At 31.8% G+C, this 15,964-nt stretch overlaps 1 protein-coding gene across 1 annotated transcript; it reads left to right on the top strand.

Annotated features, from left to right (window-relative positions):
* The first annotated feature begins 3,342 nt into the window (after positions 1–3,342).
* Positions 3,343–12,222, top strand: LOC101256394 (proteasome subunit beta type-6). The gene is made up of 8 exons (XM_004242838.3): positions 3,343–3,617; positions 4,007–4,083; positions 6,840–6,895; positions 7,231–7,303; positions 9,193–9,304; positions 10,136–10,209; positions 10,901–10,975; positions 11,892–12,222. The coding sequence occupies exons 1-8, from the start codon at positions 3,506–3,508 to the stop codon at positions 12,021–12,023; spliced, it is 711 nt and encodes a 236-aa protein (XP_004242886.1). The 5' UTR covers positions 3,343–3,505; the 3' UTR covers positions 12,024–12,222.
* The last annotated feature ends 3,742 nt before the right edge of the window (positions 12,223–15,964 follow it).

Raw genomic sequence — 15,964 nt, 5'->3', positions numbered from 1 at the left:
ATTAAAGAAAAAAACTAAGAGATATATATTAGTTGTTCTTAGCCAAGACAGTGTGAATTGGTTCTACCCTCTGGTAGATAAATAGAATAAAAGGTGTTGGATTTGGATCATGCAAAAGTTGCATCATACACTTAATCTTCAGAATTAGGGGTTCTACCCTCTAGCTTGGGTTGTAAATGATAAATAGAATAAAAGGTGTTGGATTTATGCTCATGCAAAAGTTGCATCATACACTTAATCTTCAGAATTAGGGGTGGGGATAAAAATAGAAAAATTAAAACATCGAACTGAATCAAAAAGTTTCGATTCTTTGATATTTCGATTCGATGTCATTTTTTTAAACTTTGATTTTTTGGTTCAGAGTTCGATGTAAGGGTCCCAAAATTATAGTGCATCGCAGAATTGATGTTTTATTAAATAAATTAAAAATATTTATTATAATACTTAATTTTCAACTTTACTTGTCCCATTTTAATTTTCATATTTAAAGTCTAAACTTAAATAGAAAAAAATCTAAATAACAAAGAAGTAAACCCTAAAGATCTAAAGTCTAAATTAAACAAAACTCAATTTAATTCAAATTTGAGCAGCAACTTGGTGTTTGTACTTTCTATTTTATGATTTTATCATTTTATGTTGTTACTTTGAAGTGTGAACAAAAAATTGATGTCTTACATTTTATTGTTAGATGGTTAGTTGTTATTTTGAAGATTGAAGTGTGAAGGGAATAACAATAGTTACTTTATTAAATTCTCCCTTTATTTTTATTCACACCTAAAAACCAATTTAAAAACACTAAACTAAATTGAATCGAAGTAGAAAAAATCAAACCAAACCAATCTAGTTTGGTTTGAATATGATGTACACTTTTTTTAAAATCGAATACCGAAGAACCAAATCAAAATTTGATTAAATCGAACCGAAGAAGCGTACGCCCACCCCTATTCAGAATGTGTGAAGAAATAACATTCACAAAAGATATGCATAAGGTAATAATATATTACTAAGTTGTAATTCATTTAAGCCTCTTTGTTTAATATTGTTTCTTAAATTTGTTGTTTTTATATGATACTCAGAGACTACTTGAGAAAAGTAAGAATAGTTTTACCTTAAGCAAATCAAAGATATTGCACAATATATATTGAGCCCAATTGATGAAAAAGATCAGATAGAAGTGAGCTAAAGAAGTTGTTGTGTGGTGACCTTCATGATCCTCATTTTTAGAGAAGATTTGAAGAGGTTGAAAAGGATTTATTGAACAAATATTCTCCCAAAACATGATGCAAAGCTTATCTAGATGTAATGTGCAAAAATTAGGTTGTGGATAATAGCTCTAACAAAGTCTTTTAGTGCTTAAATATTTGAAGCAAGATACAAGCAAATTATTGAAATGTTGATAGATATTAGAATTGAAATAGAAAAAGACAATTGTGAGGAAGTGGAAAGTTGATGGTTTTAGTCCCAAAAATGACTTTCTTGTATTGCCTAAACTTAAATTTTTGCTAGACATATTTGCCAGATTAACTGAAGTATGACAAATTTATAGTTTGAACTAACACAACAAAGTACTAGTGACTTAAGTTCCAAAATTATGGTACTAGTGTTTTGTAATTGACATATTTACTATGAATGTTGACTTACAATTTTCCTTTAATAGTTTTGGACCATGTTAATTCATTTCAAATTAGTTCTATATTGCAAAGAGAAACCAAATTCGCAACCTCAAATATTTCATCTCAAATATACAAACCTCAAATATTTCATCTCAAATATATAAAATTCAATAGTTATAATCGAATTATTAATTCTTATAAAATTCAATTCAAAAGATAAGATTCTCCTATCAAAGTACTCAATCAAAAAATTCATTGCAATTTTAAATAAATTCTAACAAAATCTAATTCAAAAAATAAGATTCTCTAATCAAATATTCATTGCGATTAAACTAAACACTTGAAAATTCCATACAAGAACATATCTTCCTTGCACTTGGAAACTGCAACCAAGAAAAAAATGTACACTTACACAAAACTATATCACTTGAAAATTGCAAGAACAAATACCACAAACACAACAAATAACAATATACACAGTATCTTCCTTTTTAACAGTGTCACTTTCAATTTCTTGATTTGTTCACGTCGAAGTAGTTTATATTCTCTAACTTCTTCAATTTCTCTTTAAGTTGTCTCTTTCAATCTTAACCACATTCAACAACTCTCTCAAATCTCCATTTTCATCATAGCAACTTTCAGTTTAGACTTCAACAAATATACTTCGACAAAAGAATTTTTTGAAAAACTATCTGTCCATTTTCAAAATCCACAATTTTTAATCTATTTCAAAATAATAGAGAAGAATTTAGAAACATATTAATAAAAACATAAATCATATGAATTGGCTTTTAGTGAAAAACGTACCTTAGGTAAGAACATCTAAATATCTATAAAATTTTCTTCCGGTGTTCAATGGGGTGCTTTAAGTGAAACAACAAGCAAATTCACCATAAAAACAAGTGATCATCATCGAGTTACTAATTGAATCAAAACTAGTTTCAGACATGTTACAAGGTCTGATTTAGTGATTAAAATGGCTGAAATCACAATTAAGATCGCAGAAGCAAAAATTACAAAAGAATCCTTGAAGAACACCATCAAGCTAGGTTTGTCTATCGCAAGTGAGGGGAGAATTCAAACTATTTTGATTTGTTTGTTATATTATTAGGTGTTAGTAATGAGTGGGTTAGAGGTTATTTGAGAGATCTTTTTAATTCGATGTAAATATTTTTTTATAGATTTATGTTTAGTGAATATTTCAAATAAATACATATGATTATGTCATATATCTCACAATTAAAATGAATGACACAAATGATCTACTTTTAAATATAGAGACACTAGTATCCAAGTAGTATGACAAATGATATTCGTATACCATTTTTGATAGTGTAGAAATAAATTCCTCTTTTTTTCCTTAATTAAAAAAGAAAAAAAAGACGTATATATTTCTGAACCATCATAAATGTTATGCAGATAACCTCCGTCATACTTTTGGGACATAGGTTCCCTATCGTTCAAAAACTAGAGCCTATATACCCTTTATATACTAACGGACATTCACGTATCATAATCTTATCCACTGATCCGACATCAGAGCGATAAATAAAATTGCGGCACGTGTCAATATTTAATCTTCCGTTAAAATGACGGACATATAACTCTAATTTTTAAACATCATGGACTTAATATTCCAAAAGTGTGACAGAGGGTATTTACTTACCATTACGATATTTCGAGTTATATTTGTCCTTATTAAAAGATAATAAATCCTTCCTTTTTCCCTTGAGAAATTGTAGAACATATTTCTTACTCTCCAAGACAGTTGCTAATACTAATATACTTAGTCTCCCTTTTTCTTCTTTTATTTTTTCCTTTATTCTCACTAGGGCTTTTCTCTTTCATTTTTCAATTTCTCTCCTCCTTCGATCTCTCAGCTTTACCCTAAGATGGACAAATCGTCGCTCGATGTGGAGCAGCCACACTCCATGGGAACCACCATCATCGGCGTCACTTACAACGGTGGCGTTGTTCTCGGCGCCGACTCCCGTACCAGCACTGGTAATTCCTTTTTGATTTCCTTGTTAAGTGTTTGATTTATTTTTTTCAATTTTTTGTAATGTCGCCGTGGAAGAATGGAATAGCTGAAAATAAAGTATCTGATTGATTGATTTGTTTTTTCAATTTCATAATGTTGTAATGTGAATACTGAAAATAGAGAGTGCCTTTGATTTACTTTTCAATAGTACTTTCTTGATGAGAAGAGTTTCCTTAACAATTGAATTTTTGTTTTTGTATATGGCTTTATTATGAGGATTTGTGAAAGTAAAGCCTTTTTATATGGATTATCTGAGAAAGATCAATTTATTGTGAAAAATGTAGTAGTATTTTTAGTTTGTGTAATCTAAGAACTGCATTTTGTTGGTGTTTTTTTTTTTTTGGAAATTTAGGAATGTATGTGGCAAATAGGGCTTCAGATAAGATCACTCAGCTCACTGACAATGTATATGTTTGTCGCTCTGGATCGGTATGCTACTTTTGCTCTCTCTCTCTTTCTTTTGAAACCCTGGAACTGCTGTCTGTGCTGTGGCATTATCATTCCTTTTCCCCTTTGTTTCCATAAGGGATTTTTGTTATTTGGTTCAAGTATTGGCATGTTGAGTTTTGTATATAAAAGCAAGTCATGAAGTTAAGGATTTATGGGTGTAGTATCTCCCTTCTTTTTCTTCATTTTTATGTTTTAGGAAGGGGTTATAATTTGGCTGAAATTTGTCAGTAATGAATTCAAAACTCTATTTAATTGAATAGCATGTTATCTGCTCTGCAATGATTGACAAATAGAACGTAGAATAACTGAAATGCTAACTATGCCAGGAGATATTAGAACTGAAATAGAAATGACACGGCTAAAAAATTCTCTGAGTTAGCAATGGCGAAACAACTTTCAGTTTTGAACTTTTTTTGTATCAGCAATGGCGAAACACTTTGCAATTCCAATCCTTAAAATTCTTTGGGGGCTTGCTCTTCCTCAAAAAGAATTAAATCTCTTATGGGCTTAGTTAAATTCACAGGGCAATTGTGTATTGTCATTGTGTGTCCACTTAACGTGGTATGTCGCAAGGATAGAGTGATCTGAATTTTATCAAATAGCAAATTGAAATATTCATTTCTCTCTCTCTCTCTCTCTCTCTGTATCTTATCTATTTATGAGTCACTGAACATCTCTTTACTTTTCCTATTAAGGTAAAGTAATTTACCTAATGAAGAGAGGAAAAATGTCTAGTATACAAGCGGTTATCAAAAAGTAGAGAACCTGGAAATAACTGAACATCCTTTTACCTGCTTATCTTTCTATGGTTTTTGGAAATCATGCTCATATTATGCAAGCTAAGTCAGTATTAAAAGCTAGAAAATTTCAGATGTTCATCAATCAATCAACTGGGCTTTATCCAAAACTACTTGGAGTTTAAGCTATATCAATTGATCCTCGGTTTCCATTCTGGTTTGTCTTACTAGAGAAAAATATACTGAATTTTACTTGACAATGGGACCTACTAACATGGTTTCATTAGCAGCTAGTAGCAGAAGTTATAACTTTTTCCGTTGTCTTGCATATTACTATTGCATCCACTCTCTCCGAGGAATGATAAGAGAACTCGGTTTAATAAAAATCTAGATGCCATTTGTCACTTTCTGATGAATTTTATACCACTGGTACTACTTGGTACATAATTATAGGACATCTATAACATAGTGATGCCAAACATGTCTAAATTAAGATGGATAAGGAGGACTCGCAAACCCTCTATTGAATGATTCACAGTTTGAAAATGTCATATATGCTGTTCCTGTAGTTTTCTTGTATGCATACTTGATATCTGTGGATTCCACATCCATGGATGAAAATAATTGGTTGAGGCTTGTTAATTGATTGTTTAATAGGGCTGAAAATGGAAGTAAAAAATGTATTAAATTTGTTTATTTAGTTACTGAGTTTGTCCCAAGTGCTTTAGGTTTGCTTTTAAAATGTTAAGCTTTAAGTTGCCTGGGTAAACCATGTTTCTTTTGTGGTCAGACAAGTATTGAGGTACAATTTTTCCTTTTTGCTCCTCCCCTTTCTCACATTGAGTGGGGGCTACAGTGGTAAAAGAGCACTCGTCGTAGATGTAGTTCATTATCCAATTTGATTAAAAAAACATATGATGCAACCTCTGTATAAATGTCTAGATTATTAGATACCTGGGCACGCATATCAATTTGCATGTAAAATTGTTTCTTTTTTTTTCATTTAGCACAATTTTTTACTTTCTAATATTGTAAGGAATTTGAGTTCCCAATGGGATTTGATTACATAACTAAACATGATGTTAGGTTTAAAGCCTATTCTAATGTAAAATGTTCCACTACCTTTGTGTTGTATCTGCATAAACTGAATCTTTTGGAAGTCAAAGTAGGTTCGAATTGAGAAATGAAATATAGCATGAGGGGATCATAGTGGTAGATTAGATAAAAGATAAAGATATTAATCCTTCTCGTTTATGACCAAGTAATCCCCAAGGACCAACTGCCGCCGCACGGTTTTAAACTTGGTGAATAATGGGCCCAATATGTATTTATCTTTTAGGACAAGTTCATTGGAAATGCTTTTTAAGAGAAGCTTTCTGTTAGTTTTAGAGGTTTTGTTCTGTACCTTTGAAACAACGGATCTGGGCGATGCTCGAATTCAGGTTATTGATGATTTTATTCTTACACCTCCACATATGTACTCTGTAGAGTCTGTCTTGTTCCAAAACATTAGCTTCCTATTGCTCTGTGGTTAATATATGGTTGATATAAATCCTACAGCATATCCAATAGTTTTATTAGCTTATTAGACAAACAAAAGAATGTGTTTTACTTTAAGTTGCCCAGGCTCTCCAAAAATGTTGCAACTCCTGTGTCGTATTATCCAAAAATGCACTACTTCTGAAGGATACGACACATACCCGATGACATTTTTGAAGAGTCCAAGCAACACATGACTTTTACCTACTTCCTGGTCTAGAAAATGACCTCGGAGCGTTATATGCTCTAAGAAGTTAAAAATGCCTGATGCTTTGAAGTGAACTTCTGGTTTAGAAAATGACCTTGGAGCATTATATGCTCTAAGAGGTTAAAAATGCCTTGATGCTTTGAGGTGAACTACCAACAGCTGAGTTGTTTCCATTTCATAATCTGATACTTGATCCTCTATAGCATTCTCAGAGTCCTATCTCACATATTATTTTAATGATTGTTTTGTAGGCTGCAGATTCACAAGTTGTTTCAGACTACGTGCGCTACTTTCTACACCAACACACGTAACCCATCAACTCATCTTGTATTTTTTCAAATGCTTACTTCCTAGATGCAACTATTATGATTTATCTCAGTAACTTGCAAAAGAATCTCCCCTGATAAGAGGCTATTAACTTCAGTGTCTTCATTGATTCCTTCTTTGTTGGGATTACGGAATTGACTAGTTAACCTATACATACTTTTGAAGTTTGAATGAGCGTGCCAAAATTTACCATCTCGTTTAACCATCAATTTTTCTGGAAATTAGATTATGATGAAGTGGCTTGTGTTTGTCACTTATTTAGTCAAATTATTTTCAGGATGCACTTTCTAAGGTTGAAAGTTTTTGTGGATGCAGGATACAACTTGGCCAGCCAGCGACTGTCAAGGTTGCGGCAAGTCTTATTAGGCAAATATCCTATAACAATAAGGTTTGTTTCTATAAGTAGTATACTATTTCTTATTGTGTTATGTAAAATAATTTCTATCATTTTAAATTTTAAGTATCCTATTCTCTTTTTTTTGCGTGTCTGTTAAAGATTTATACAAATAGCTTGGCAATTGTGGAATCACTTTTTTTTTTATTCGCTACAATGCAAGTAGTTGTAGCTTTGAAGCCAGGACAAATAGAGACGGGCTTTAGAATTGTACCTGTGTTGCCGTATTCTGATGCTCATTGTGTAATAGAGAGTTTCTCTTTCAATGCAACTGTCTAAAAGAGATTTTTTTTCACCATTTAAGAATGGTCATCAAAGCTGGAATCAACATTTTCTTGCTTAGGAAGTTGTGAAAACTCAGTGCATCTCCTAGATGCAATTTTTGTGGTGTAATTTGAGGGTTGGATCACCCATTTATCGAATCATTCAAATATTAATGAGTGGTCATGTCCTAAAGAAAGTTGGAATCTGTGAGTGTACTAACTTCAGCTGTGTCTTGCTCAAAAATAGATGTGGTAAACCTGCTCAGTGGAAAAAAAGTAAAAAAGGAATTTTTCAATGCTGAGCTGATGCCATTTAATTTGTTGCTTCTGCACACCATCGGTATTAGGTTTTCGTTTTGTTTTTAGTTATGCAGCTTCCCTACATGATGTGGATGAATTAACTGTCTCTTTTTAATTTAAAGATTAAGTAAGGAATAATTTTATTAATTACAAGATGTGTATCAAATGACAACCTAGAATAGATTCTAGTTGTTAGAACTGACGTTATCTCTATTTTGTTCCTGGGTTATTTTCCTCAAGCATTGCAAATTCCTTCATCTTTTTGATGCCATTAATTATATTTTTACTACATCAAAAGAAAAAAAAAAGAGACAACCTAGAAAAGGCACCTATTCCTCTGTACAAATAGGAAGAACCTAATGGGTGGACACAAAAGAATAATCAATTACATGAGGCTATATATGATCATTGCTCCATTACTTTTAAAGCTCTCCTATTTCTCTCGCCTTCCTTTTCCGTTGATGGTATGTTTTCCTCTCTGTACTACCACATTTAAAGGAACAATGCTCCATGCTCCACATTGTTCTCTTCATCTACTAAAGCCAGCTGAATCAAGCAACTGTCACCAATCCCCAGCCATGTTTCTGATACAAATTATTTGCATTTCACTGTTAACAAGTATTTAGGGGTCGTTTGGTAGCTGACTAGAGTTATATAGGTATTAGTAATACATGAACTAGTTATGAGGAAATTTATGTATTATTTTTATGCAGAGATTAGTTATGCAGAGTTTAGTTATTCCATCTTCTATTCTGCAGAAAATTTTACCTAGATTACCTCATAACTTATTCATGTATTAGTTATGCAGGTTTCTAAATTGCAAACCAAACACCATATTAATTTTATTTATAGTCCTAACTAACTACCAAACATGGTATTATTTATGCAGGATCTAATACTTGTATTATATTTTTCCTAACCAGCTACTAAACGATCCCTTAGTGTACACAATCAAATGGTGGTACAAGTCAGATTTTATCCTTCTGTCCTTGCTAAGTTTTCGTAGTTCCATTTCGACAGATTTTGAATGCATATCATTTGAGAAACCTAATTTATCTGTCCTGTATTTAAAGTTGTAGCCTAAACAATGTTTAAAAATGATCTTTTTAAAGTTCCAGTTTCTACTTATTGCTGAACTTTTCTAGACACATGAGGTATTTGATAGGAAATAAATCTGGAAGAGAATGTGTATAACTGGCTTTTGTTCCATGGCTTCTGCTCAGCTTACTCTGTATTATTTTACCTGTATGGCTGCATGTGAGCTAGGTTAAACATCACCTTTGAGCTCTTTCTAACTGATTTATGATCTCAAAAACTCAGGCCATGCTTCAAACAGGAATGATTGTTGGTGGATGGGACAAATACGAAGGGGGTAAAATATATGGGGTTCCTCTTGGGGGTACACTCTTGGAGCAGCCTTTTGCTATTGGAGGTTTGTTGTCAATCTGTATTGTTGCTTTTCTCATGCATCTACTTCTTCAGGAGCACTTTCCTGGTTAACTGTTTAGATATTTTTGGTTCTTAAAAACAACTGGAATAGGTTACTTGGTTGTGGTGCCTGTTTCTTGAATGGCATCAACCCAATGGGGTCTGCTGTGCTATAGAATTTAATGGGATAATATCATGGTTATTTTGATTTTGTACAATTGGTGCTTTTGATTAGATTTAATTAAATACAAGAACCATCATCATGTTAGGTCTGGTGGCTACAGTGATTTTAATTTCAACATAAAGTAATAGGGTGGTGATGGAATTGGCTACTGACCAAACCCTAAGGTATGGTGATAGTGCACTGGATAGGATTAAAGAAGATGATGCCTTGAAAGGCACCTAAGGTTGTCCCCCATGGGTGAAAACCTTGAGACTAAGGTTTGAATCCAGCAGAGACTAGAACATCAAGTGATCTCTTTCCATCTACCTAACTTGGTGGTAAAGTTACCTGGTATATATGCTGGTTGGGGGTAGCTGGTACCCGATGGAATAGTTGACATGTGCACAAACTGGCCAGTACACCACCCTTTAGAAAAAATGGAGAAGATGATGCCTTGAAAGGAAAGACAGGACCTGGGGATTTAAAGCTTATTGCATATTTGCGGTGTTAATATTGAAGTATATCAGGCATTGCTTAACATACTCATTTGTAGTTTCGCTTTACTGACCTGTATTGTGCTTTTGCTATTGATGATAAATTAAATTCTCAGCCTGCCCTACAGTGTCCTCCAACTGCTGAGTTCTGTTCTAATGTTTTCATTTCATATTACAGGGTCTGGGTCTAGTTATTTGTATGGTTTCTTTGATCAGGCATGGAGGGAAGGAATGTCTCATGAAGAAGCAGAGGTTTGCTGCATACGGTCTTTAAAATTTCTCATTTGTATAATATGGGTGACCATTATGAACCGTTTTCTTAAGCAAAGTCTTAATTGTTTCTGTCAAGTAGGCGTCATAGTCTAATTAGATCGGGAATCATTCATATTAAGAATGAAGTTTTTTCTTTATATTGAATTTCTTCATTAGATTTTTCAATTCCTTCCTATATGACCTTTTAGCACCCGTCTAAGTAATGTGTGCAGTACAAAGTTCATGATGCAGAACTCATTTGCTTCATCCTATTCAACAAGTTTGACCCCCCTTCTAATTTTTTGTTTTCTTTATTTGGTTTGCATTTTTTTTGGAGACTTAGATTCAAATTTAGTGTGTCTCACAACCGAGAAAACTTGGGGGATTTTCTTAGTTCTAGTATGCAGCAATTTCTTTTTGAATTTTATGTTTCCAAAACAAAGCCTTCTATTTCTGATGGGAAGGGAAATGCATTTTAGAGGTTATGTATGATTAGCAGGATGTTTTTTTTTTGATCCGTGTTGCTTTCTAAGCTTTGTCGTTTTGTGAACTCGAAAGCTATTCAGCAAGACAATATAATTCTTTTGGCTTGTGGTGGATAGGTGCATAGAATCATGATTTGTATTTGTCATGCTTATCTGGTCTGTAGATATTTCCAGTAACTGAAATTTCCTTTCATATACTTTTGCAGAAACTGGTTGTGACTGCGGTGTCTCTTGCCATTGCACGAGATGGTGCGAGTGGCGGTGTAGTACGCACTATAACTGTGAGTGTTTTTCTGCTTTATGCCCATTCACAAGCAATTATATGATTAGGAAAAGTTAATTTGCTAGACCAAAGCCATGTGTCGCTATTAAATTGGAAACCACTGAATTCTCTGCACGTTCACATAGTGTTTTGCTCGACATAATTTAGAGCCTTGACTTGACCTTTTTTTCCTTCTAAAAAGTAATGTCATGTATCAACTGTGAATCTTGTATCAATTGCAATAGAACCCTTCCTGCTTTATTTGATCTCTGGTTTTAACAACTTTCTCTTTTTATAAGTATATAGTGTTTTGCCACTTATCCTGAAACTTTTACTTGGACAAAACAATAGCTTAGCTTTGTGGCAGAAAGCCCTTGTATACTCGAAGATAGAGAACCTATAAAAATATGGTTCTATGGAAGTCATCTATTGTAACAGGAGCCTTATGGGTGCACCAAAAGACAACAAATTAATGACATGCCTTAATAAGTTGACTTACATTATGCATACTACCTGTCCTATTTTAAAAACACACCACTTGTGCTTGTTGCCTTTAATTAATTCTTTTTCTAGGGTTATGACTTATTTTGAGATATAAGAAGCTAGTGTTTGCTTTGTTAGAGCATAATATGATCCCACTGTATGCTTCTGAAAACATATCCCCACTGTTATGTGTGTGCCCTGCAAGCTTCACATGATACTTCAGCTACAAGAATTGATTTGTATCCAAAAATATCATCCTCTCGAGTATTGTTTTCCTGAGCACTTAGGGCTCTAGGGCAATAATTCTTGTTTGTATCTTGCATCACAGAAGTCTTGTGTTTGTTTGATGTGTAAAACCAGACAATGGAGAAAATGCATATTAGCCTTTTGTCTCTGTTCCTATGTTTCCCGATGATTTAAGAGTGTTTTTTTTGCCTATTTTTGACAACCAGATCAACAAAGATGGAGTAAAAAGGAAGTTCTATCCGGGTGATACTCTTCCACTTTGGCATGAAGAGATTGAGTCTGTGAACTCACTGCTGGATATTGTGCCCGCAGCAAGTCCAGACCCAATGGTCAGTTGAGAATAGAAAATTGACTGTCGAACATGTATTTCTCTATGGTAGTACTGGCCTCTTGTTGTGGATTATTCGTCCTTTGTCCTCTTTGACCTACATGCCCTTTTAATGCTTGACAATTCCAGTTCTGTAATGTCATATTTGCTTTAAAAAATTGTTTATCGACTATGTTTCAGAACAGGAAAAGGAAGGGCAATTAAGTGAACTTTCTCCTCGTGTGTTTTTGTTTGGGTTAACCTTTGCGAGTTTGCTGTTTTGGTATAGATAAATGGTCGCGTCTCTACCATTCTCCACTTGGATACTAGGCTTTTGTTTGCCTTGCCGTATGGTTTTGAACTTACGATATACCGGCGCTAGAAGTGGGGCTCAACTGAACTGGTAAATCATTGTGAAGAGCCCTACTACTGAGAATAAAAAAAAATAGAAAAGTTACTGGTATTGTTACACATGTTGATTTTTGGGCAAAAATGTTTTGGTGAAAGATGATGGTATATGTCGAGCAACTGTTGCCACTGCTTTAGACCTTTAGGCATGAGGAGCTGCTGTTGTGCAATTTGGCCCCTCCAATCTCAGATGGGGTCTTGTCTTTTGCTGCCAAACAAGAATACAATTATGAACGTGTACACCTTAACTAGCTTTACATATCCCAGTTTTAGACTACTCTTAAGGCGTCTTTGTTTGGTTGGTCAAAATGACGTACACAACTCCTTATTGGAGGTAGGGGTGGTAACTATGCGGATTTGGTTAAATTTGGATCGATCAAAATGGGGCAAGGCTCAACCTAACTCAAATTTGTTTGGGTCAAAATGGATTTGGTAATGAGTCATAACTCAACCCGTTTATTTCTTATTGAGTTTTAGTTATTTGTTATTTTATAAGCTTTTAGTACCTAATTAAAACAGATATATATATATATATATTGTACTTATATATAACATATAAAATAATAACAAAAAAATATATTTTGGCGAGATGTTTGAAAAATTAATTTGGGTTATATATCAACCCAATTTTTAATGGATTATATCTAAATGGGTTGGGTTAGGTTGGGTTTGATTTTGTCATTCCTAATTGAAAGTAGGAAAAAAATTTACATAAATGGGCCATAAAATTCAAAATAATTACAAGTTCATATCCAAATCTAAAGTAATTTCATTTATCAAGGTTGATAATTTTCGTTTAACTAATACTAAATCAATATCCGTATTTGGTATCATTAAAGTTTTTTATTCAAAAATTTACTCATTAGTCAGTAATATTATAAGAACACATATATTTTTTAATACGTCATTGACTAATGAGTAATTTCTAAACAAGAAATCTAATGATATTAATACAATATATGATACTCATTTAGTATCAGTCATGTGAAATTAGTTGAAAAATATAAATTATAATTATTTAGTAAGGGTATGAATATAAAAGTGTATATATTTGTAATTATTTTGTTTTTATGAAGTATTTACCTAGCTTTCTCGAAAATAAGTATAATAAATGGACAGTCCAACTTTATCATCTCCTCCCTTCCCACCTACCACATTTTTGGAGAAAAAGAAGTTAAATTAGTAGTACTATTATTTTGTAGACAAAATATCAAATACAGATTTAAGGGGATATGTATAGAGGTGGTGGTTAAGAAATGCAAGCCCACCATTTCAAATCTCATGTCCAAATAATTTACACTAAAGTTTCAAATACAAAATTAACTTGTCTATAAAGTGCATATTCGTACATAAACTCTACAACCTTCATTTGTTACATCATTAAAATTACAAATCTATTTCTTTTATCATTAAAATTATTAAACTATGTGTTCATTTATCATCAAAATATATAATTGATAAAAATAATTTCAAAATTTTAAAGTCCGTTTCTTCGCGTTAAGTGTGATGGGATATAATAACAATTTATCATATGTTGTATTTTATGCGATTTAGTAAAATTTCCGGAAAAAAAATATTTTTATTCCATAAGGTACTTGCTTCAAGGGCTTCTTGAATGAAAAAGACATATTACCAAACTTTTTTTTTTTTCATTTTTGAAGAAATACAATCTGGAGAAGCTAATTCAATTGAAAATGACAAGTGATTATATTGCGGGAAACAGAGCAAATTGCAAATCGTTCTTGCATAGTAGTGATTCTTTCACCGACCAACTCCTCAAACTTTTTTTTTTTGCCACCTATATTATATGAGAAAAGAAAAATATGCAATATCAATTCCATTAAACAATCTTCATTTTTACATGGTGCTTTTCTACCAAATATATTAAAAACAAATTTTGTAAACGTAAAGACAACACAAATGGGAATAGTCAAATCCCACTAAAAAAAAGCATCTTAATTTACTAACTCCTTATTAGCACAATGCCCAATGGTAAGTAATTAATTAATTAATATAAAATGGTTTAGGAGAACTTGTATAACAAAATCTACATTCTCTTTTGTTTCTATAATAATTGGTTCATTTCATAAAGTATTATTAAGTGGTTTCATGCGTAATGATTTAAATAATTGAACCATAAGAAATATTATCAAGTGTTATTAATTCGTAGGATAATCATTATTGCTACTATATTTGGGAAAGTTATAGTTATATATAGTCTGTTCAACTAGTTTTTTATCATAATCAAAATATATGTATTGTATTTATTATCAATATGTATAATATAAAGTATACACTTTATACATATTTAATATAAATATAATACGGTTAACTAATTTATCAACATAATCGAAATATATGTAGAAGTGTACAGTATCAATATGTATAATATAAAGTATATACTTCATACACATTTTGTAAATAAGTAAGATGCAAGTGTTTTAGGATTATGAAATACATTTTCTTCATACTACTATTAAACTATGCTCTTTTTATTTTAAAACTTTATACAAAATATATAAACCATAAGTTCTCACTTTTTCTTTTTTTTTTGAACTTTTATATCTCTTTGGTTTTTGAGAATCTATCTTTCAAATATCAACTTTTTTATTTATTTTTTGAAAAATGACACAATTGATATATAGAATCTTATAAAAATACATTCTAAATTTTGGTCTATACGACTCTATTTAATTTCCAACATTTTAACAATATGCTGCCTAACTGATTTGATAGCAATTTCCAATTATCTTTTATAATATGTTATTAGAAAATAAAAAAATACTAAGCAATAATGTTGGACTTTGTATTTTAGTTGTTTCAATCCAAGTTTTAATTAAGTAAATTATGATGCTTAATTTCCAACTGTGTGCTTAAGATTACAAAAATCTCCATAAATGTTATTATGACATCATGTCTTTCTTTCTCCTTTTTTTTTTCCAAGAATAAATCCTTATTGTTTTACACGATTTATTTATAAAATATATTTTATGAACTCATATGCTCCTTCTGTCTATTTTACTCGTCCAATATTAACTTTGCACGCCCCAACAAAAATAATAAATAAAATAATAATTTATTATATCGCCATTTGAATATACTAAGTTCAGTACTTTGAAGAAATATATTAACTGAGTGCTATAGTTGATAAAAATAAGGTGAATTAAGAACTACTAAGTGACAAAATTTTCTCTTGATAGTCTAAAATCAACAAGTAAAAACGAATATCTATTTTAGTATAATTACACTTAAAGTGAACAAAGAAATTAATAAGTTTTACTCTTTCCGTCCCAAAATGTGTCGTTTTAATTATTAAAAAAAGAAGTTGTCCCAAAATAATTGTGGTATTTTTAAATATCATCTTTCATTTTAAAATAAAAATTATCTTTTTAAAATACTCATAGTCCCTTATCGTTGGGTTAAAACTCAAAGTCATTCTAGATTTACAACATGAAGCAGTAATAATCTCTCATGTAAGATTGGTTCACTTTTAGTCCTTCCTCATATTCTTTTGCCTATTTTCTTACATTGATATTGTACATAATTTTATGTATAAGCTGTTCG

Source organism: Solanum lycopersicum, chromosome 7 (assembly GCF_036512215.1).
Source record: "Solanum lycopersicum chromosome 7, SLM_r2.1".
In the NCBI taxonomy this organism is placed as follows: Eukaryota; Viridiplantae; Streptophyta; class Magnoliopsida; order Solanales; family Solanaceae; genus Solanum; species Solanum lycopersicum.
The sequence above is the reverse complement of the archived record's forward strand: the minus strand, read 5'-3'. Positions and strand labels throughout refer to the sequence as shown.

Excerpts from the sequence above, each read along its gene's own strand:
- LOC101256394 (XM_004242838.3), top strand. The coding sequence starts at position 3,506 with ATGGACAAATCGTCGCTCGATGTGGAGCAGCCACACTCCATGGGAACC. Across the intron at positions 4,084-6,839 it reads ATGTTTGTCGCTCTGGATCG|GCTGCAGATTCACAAGTTGT; the intron begins GTATGCTACTTT and ends ATTGTTTTGTAG. Across the intron at positions 6,896-7,230 it reads TACTTTCTACACCAACACAC|GATACAACTTGGCCAGCCAG; the intron begins GTAACCCATCAA and ends TTGTGGATGCAG.